A 6,248-nucleotide genomic window follows, 5' to 3' on the forward strand; every position below is an offset into this window, starting at 1 on the left:
AAATCCCCTTTGGTCACAAGGCACCCTTTGCGGGTTTTCACCTTGGCCTCTCCTTTTTCTCTTTTTCTTTCTTTTTTATTATTGGATCTCAAAGCGGCCTTTTCCATTTTTATTTGGGTCTCAAAGTGCCCTTTGCGGGTTTTCACTTTGGCCCCTTTTTTTTTTTTGAAAGTCTCAAAGCGCCCTTTGCGGGTTTTCACTTTGGTTTCCCTTGTTAAGTGTAGTACTTTTTGATTGAATCCGAGTTCACTAGATTAGGCAAATTTCTTCCATCCATTTTGGCCAGTATTAATGCACCACCGGAGAAAGCTTTCTTCACCACATAGGGTCCCTCCCAATTCGGAATCCATTTACCTCTGAAATCTTTTTGTATGGGAAGAATCTTCTTCAAAACCAGATCTCCCTCATGAAACTCTCTTGGGCGAACCTTTTTGTCATAAGCCTGCATCATTCTTTTTTGATACATCTGTCCATGCTAAATAGCCTTTATCCTCTTTTCTTCAATCAAATTCAACTGATCATATCGAGACTGTATCCATTCTGCTTCATCTAACTTTAATTCTGAAAAAACTCGAAGAGAAGGTATCTCCACTTCAATGGGTAGAACTGCTTCCATTCCATAGGCCAATGAGAAAGGTGTTGCCCAGTAGAAGTTCTGACGGATGTCCGATAAGCATAATGAGCAAATGGAAACTTCTCATGCCAATCTCTATAAGTTTCGATCATTTTTCCCACAATCTTCTTGATATTTTTATTAGCTGCTTCCACTGCCCCATTCATCTTCGGACGATATGGTGACGAGTTATGATGTCTGATTTTAAACTGACTGCAGACCTCTGTTATTGTACTATTGTTCAAATTCAGTGCATTATCAGATATGATCTTCTCAGGCATTCCATATCGACATATAATTTCCTCTTTTAAGAATTTGCTGACTGTCGGTTTAGTTACACTGGCATACGAAGCAGCTTTCACCCAATTGGTAAAATAATCAATGACTACAAAAATGAAACGATGCCCATTTGAAGCCTTTGGTGAAATTGGCCCTATAACATCCATGACCCACATGGAAAATGGCCATAGGGAAGTCATAACATGCAAAGGCGAGGGAGGTACATGAATCTTATTGCCATAAATTTGACATTTGTGACATTTCTTGGCATAATTAATGCAATATCCTTCCATAGTCGACCAATAATATCCGAATCTCATAATTTTTCTGGCCATTGTGAACCCATTGGCATGCGTTCCACAAACACCTTCGTGCACTTCTTCCAAGATTTTCTTGGACTCCCCGGCATCCACATATCTCAACAGTACCTGATCCTTCCTTCTTTTGTACGGATCTCCCCATCTAAAACATAATCGCAAGCGAGCCTTCTCAATGTTCTTTTGTCATTTTCCGTGGCTTGATCTGGATATTCACGATTTCTTACATACCGCAATATATCCTGATACCAAGGATGATCATCTCTTTCTTCTTCCTCTATATTATAACAATAAGATGGGGCCTCATAAATACTCATCTGGATGGGCTTCACATCTTCTTGTTTGCTTACTTTGATCATGGAAGGCAAAGTAGCCAAAGCATCTGCCATCTGGTTTTCATCACGCGGGAGATAATTGAAAGTAATATCATCAAACTCTTCAACTAACCTCAACACTAACCTTTTATAATTGATTAGTTTAGCATCTCTTATCTCCCATTCACCTCGAAGTTGGTAAATTACCAATGCAGAATCTCTATATACTTCTAATGATTTGATCTTGCACTTTATATCTGCTCTGAGCCCCATGATACATGCTTCATATTCTGCCATATTATTCGTACAATCAAAATCAAATTTACATGTGAATGGATAATGATCTCCATCTGGGGATACTAGAACTGCCCCAACTCCATTACCCACAACATTTGAGGCTGCGTCAAAATTCAATTTCCAACAGTGACCTTTTGCATTGTCCTCTTCAGCAACTGCCACATACATTATCTCTTCATTGGGGAAATCAAAATTCAAGGGTTCATAGTCTTCTAAAGCTCGGCTGGCCAAAAAATCTGCTATTGCACTTCCTTTTACAACTTTTTGACTCATATAGATTATGTCAAATTCAGAAAGCAAAATTGCCACCTATCCATCCTTCCATTCAAGGCGTTTGACTCCATCATATACTTTAAAGGATCCAATATTGAAATTAGCCAGGTGGTATGATACAACATATATTGCCTCAATCTTCATGCTGTCCAAACCAAAGCACAACACAATTTTTCAATTGGCGAATATCTCAACTCACACTCAGTGAATTTCTTATTGAGGTAATATATTGCCTTTTCCTTTCTTCTTAATCCGTCATGTTGACGAAGCACACATCCCATTGAATTACCAAACACGATCAAATACAATATCAACGGCCTGTCTGAACTTGGGGGTGATAACACTAAAGGACTTGACAAATATTCTTTAACTTTATCAAAAGCCTTTTGACATTCTTCATCCCATTCTCCTGGTTATGCTTTTTAAGAAGACAGAATATAGGGTCACATTTCTCTGTTAATTGAAGAATAAACCTTGCAATGTAATTTAGTCTTCCGAAGAAACCTCGAACTTCTTTTTGGGTGCGCAGTGGAGACAACTCCTGAATAGCTCGGAGTTTGTCTGAATTAATCTCAATTCCTTTCTCACTAACCACAAAGCCCAATAGCTTTTCAGATCTAGCCCCAAAAGTACACTTTGTGGGATTAAGCTTTAACTGAAACTTTCTCAATCTTATGAACAACTTTCTCAATACTTCGATATGCTCCTTTTCAGTTCGAGATTTGGCTATCATATCATCAACATACACGTCAATCTCCTTGTGCATCATATCATGGAATAAAGTCACCATAGCTCTTTGATAAGTTGCTCTGGCATTCTTTAATCCAAATGGCATCACCTTGTAATAGAACGTGCCCCACAAGGTTATGAAGGTAGTTTTCCCTATGTCCTCAAGATGCATCTTTATCTGATTGTACCCCGAGAAGCCGTCCATGAAAGAAAATAATGAGTAGCTAGCCGTATTGTCTACCAGTGTATCAATATGGGGCAAAGGGAAATTGTCTTTTGGACTAGCCTTATTTAGATCTCTGTAATCCACACACATTCGTACATTACCATCTTTCTTTGGAACAGGCACAACATTGGCTACCCATTCTGAGTACTTGATCACCTAAAGGAATCCTGTATCAAACTGCTTTTTGACTTCCTCCTTGATCTTTAAGACAATATCTGGCCTCATTCGTCGAAGCTTCTGCTGTGCTGGCTTGCAATCTTCTCTTATAGGAAGGCAATGTACCGCAATATCAGGACTTAAACCGGGCGTATCCTGATATGACCATGCAGAAACATCTTTGAATTCCTAAAGTAACCCCACAAGGTCTCGCTTTGTCTCTTCAGCTATGCATGTTCCAATTTTTACAACTTTCCCCTCCTCTAAAGTTACCATGTCTATGGCTTCTTTATAAGGCAAAATTTTCTTTTCCTCTTGTTCTACCATCCTTAACAAGTCCGGAGATAAATCACAATCTTTGTCATCTTCAAAGTCCTGAGATCCCTTTAAACACATGTCTTGCTCAAATAGTGATTCTGAGTCAGTAACAGCGTCACTCATGATATTGATATCCAGGGACCTATTATAAGTACAAGAATATATAAAGAATGAATGAATTTGGTAATTATTGCTTTGTATGATATGTTTATGAATAAAAGAATGATTGAAGAAAGAATCAATATAATTATTTAGATAGAAAGAATAACACAATTGCTTGTGAAAAGAATAACATTTACTCAAAATGATAGCAAAAATTGTACTTCATTGAAATAATGATGTTTGAACATGAGCCTATCTCACAAAGAAATCTTTATTGTTTCTAGGCTTAAAACAACAAGTTTGTTTTGAACATTACTCTGAATGAGCTCTAAAAACTACAGGGAGATCCTCCGCAGTCCAATTGTCTAGAACAGTCCCAGGCTCATATGGACGAATATTTGACGAAATCCCCTCTTCAATTGTCTCTTCAAAAATATCTTTGATGTACATGTTTTCCAATGCTTCTTCCATGCATTCTTTCTCCAGCATCCCTCGTTCAGGATAAATAATGCCCTCTGATACAAAAGTCTTGGAGATATGAGGAATTATCATGGGCTCCCACTTGATTTCCCCACCACTCATTCGTGCTCTTCTTCTTTCTTGTCTTCTTTCTAGTTCCTTTTTCTTTTGTCTTGCATCTGGCCTGAACCCCAAACCAAAGCGATCCTGTTTGTGTTTCAGCATTGGAATTGCAATTCTTCCTTGAAGGCATCTTCCAAGTCCCTTTCCTGTACAGCTCCCCAGCCTACTATCAACTGTAAACCCATCATCGTAGTTTTGCATATTTTGGGCTCCAGAATTCTACTGCCCTCAGTGATGAATGTTGTATTCACAAACTCCAAAGACCGAAAAAAACACTCAATGGCTTCCTCATCTATCTCTACATATGGTGCACCACTACTCACGGTCGCGATAATATCTTCTTCAGCATTTACCGTTACCAATCGTCCTTCTGACACCAACTTTAGCTTTTGATGTAATGATGAAGGTACTGCCCCTGCCGAGTGTATCCAAGGCCTTCCCAACAAGCAGTTATAAGAGGGCTTAATATCCATTACTAGAAAATCTACCTCATACGTGGTTGGACCGATTAATAAGGGTACCTCTATTCTCCCTATGACTCTCCTTTCCCTGCTATCAAATGCTAGTACAATGTTCTGACATCCTTTCATGTGAGAACTGTCCACCGGTAACTTGTTTAGTACGAATAAAGGCAACACATTCAATGTTGAACCATTATCTACCAATACCCTTGGCAACGTGTACCCTTTACATCTAGTAGTTATATGCAAAGCTTTGGTAGATCCCATCCCTCCTGGTGAAATCTCATCATCATTGAAAAAGATAAAGTTGTCTGCACTTATGTTGTTAACCAACCGATCCAGCTTATTGACGAAAATATCGTTGGTTACATAGGTCTCATTTAGCACCTTCATCAGTGCACTCCGATGCACCTCTGAACTCAGAACTAGGGCTAACATAGATATGTGGGCTGGCTGTTTACGCAACTATTCCACCACACTATATTCACTGTGTTTCAGAAATTTCAGGAATTCTTTGGCTTCTTCTTCTTTCACTGGTTCATTAACAGGCACATCAAGTTCAACTGCTTTTTCTTTCTTTTGCTTGACCAGCACATCTCTTTCTTTCACCGGTTCCACTCAGGTATCATATCATCTTCCACTGGGTGTATGAGAGCCTATATTTTGATCCTCTTTTATCGGGCTCTCCTTTCCCGGGATTGTCATTTTACATTCATAGTTCCAGGGAACCTGTTTACTATCCTTGAAAGAAAAAACTGTTGGCTTCTGAATTATAATCTTTGGCGCCATTTGAACTCCTGCTTCATTCTTAGGACGCGAGATAATAACCACAGGATAATTGACTTTTAGACTTGATGTAGATTCTGACACACATATATACTCCTCCTCATTGACCACTTTATAAAACTCCATTTCCTTGCTATCCATCAGGCCCTAAATAACAGCTCTAAATTCTTCACATTCCTGGATTCTGTGTCCCTCTTTATGATGATAATCACAATTATTCTCCATCCCATTATCACTTGCTTCTATGCTCGAAGTAACTAACCTTCTTCTTGCCATCTTCTTCCAAACTTGTTTCAAAAGAGTCTTTACTTCTGAAACATTCATCTTGGCCCTCTTTCCAACACTTCTATCTATTGCATTTACCTCGCTGTCAGCATGATTAGACAGTGGATTTTCAGTGCTGGGCGCATTATCGAATTTCACAATACCCATTTGGATAAATCTCTCAACCAGCTTCTTAAAAGTGGTGCAATTTTCTATCGAATGACCCACAATTCCTGTGTGATATTCATATTGAGAATTAGCATCGTACCATTTAGGGAACGGAGGCTGCAATGGCTTTAAGTAAAAAGGTACCACCACATGTGCATCAATCAAAATTTGATATAATTCTTTGTATGTCATGGGAATTGGTGTAAATTGAATCTTCTCATTATTCGGCCTAGTTCTTGACTCTTACCGTGATGAACCCTGACTAGCAGTTGTCATCTTTGGTTGACTCACAGTAATAGACTTCGAATATCCCATGTTCGCATTGTTCACCTCATTCTCTTTCTTCTGTGGCACAGAACTTTT

At 38.8% G+C, this 6,248-nt stretch overlaps 1 protein-coding gene across 1 annotated transcript; it reads right to left on the reverse strand.

The window, feature by feature from the left end:
• Positions 1-214: 214 nt before the first annotated feature.
• On the reverse strand, positions 215-2,826 carry LOC121230517 (uncharacterized). Its single transcript, XM_041115416.1, has 8 exons — positions 2,598-2,826; positions 2,293-2,502; positions 1,907-2,080; positions 1,669-1,813; positions 1,260-1,354; positions 835-998; positions 572-655; positions 215-442 (listed from the first exon to the last, which is right to left on the reverse strand). Exons 1-8 carry the CDS (start codon positions 2,824-2,826, stop codon positions 215-217), a joined length of 1,329 nt encoding a protein of 442 aa, XP_040971350.1.
• Positions 2,827-6,248: the final 3,422 nt, after the last annotated feature.

Source organism: Gossypium hirsutum, chromosome A06 (assembly GCF_007990345.1).
Source record: "Gossypium hirsutum isolate 1008001.06 chromosome A06, Gossypium_hirsutum_v2.1, whole genome shotgun sequence".
Classification (NCBI taxonomy): Eukaryota; Viridiplantae; Streptophyta; class Magnoliopsida; order Malvales; family Malvaceae; genus Gossypium; species Gossypium hirsutum.

Excerpts from the sequence above, each read along its gene's own strand:
- LOC121230517 (XM_041115416.1), bottom strand. The coding sequence starts at position 2,826 with ATGATAGCCAAATCTCGAACTGAAAAGGAGCATATCGAAGTATTGAGA. Across the intron at positions 2,503-2,597 it reads CACCCAAAAAGAAGTTCGAG|GAGAATGGGATGAAGAATGT; the intron begins GTTTCTTCGGAA and ends AAGCATAACCAG. Across the intron at positions 999-1,259 it reads CTTGGAAGAAGTGCACGAAG|TCATTGATTATTTTACCAAT; the intron begins GTGTTTGTGGAA and ends TCATTTTTGTAG.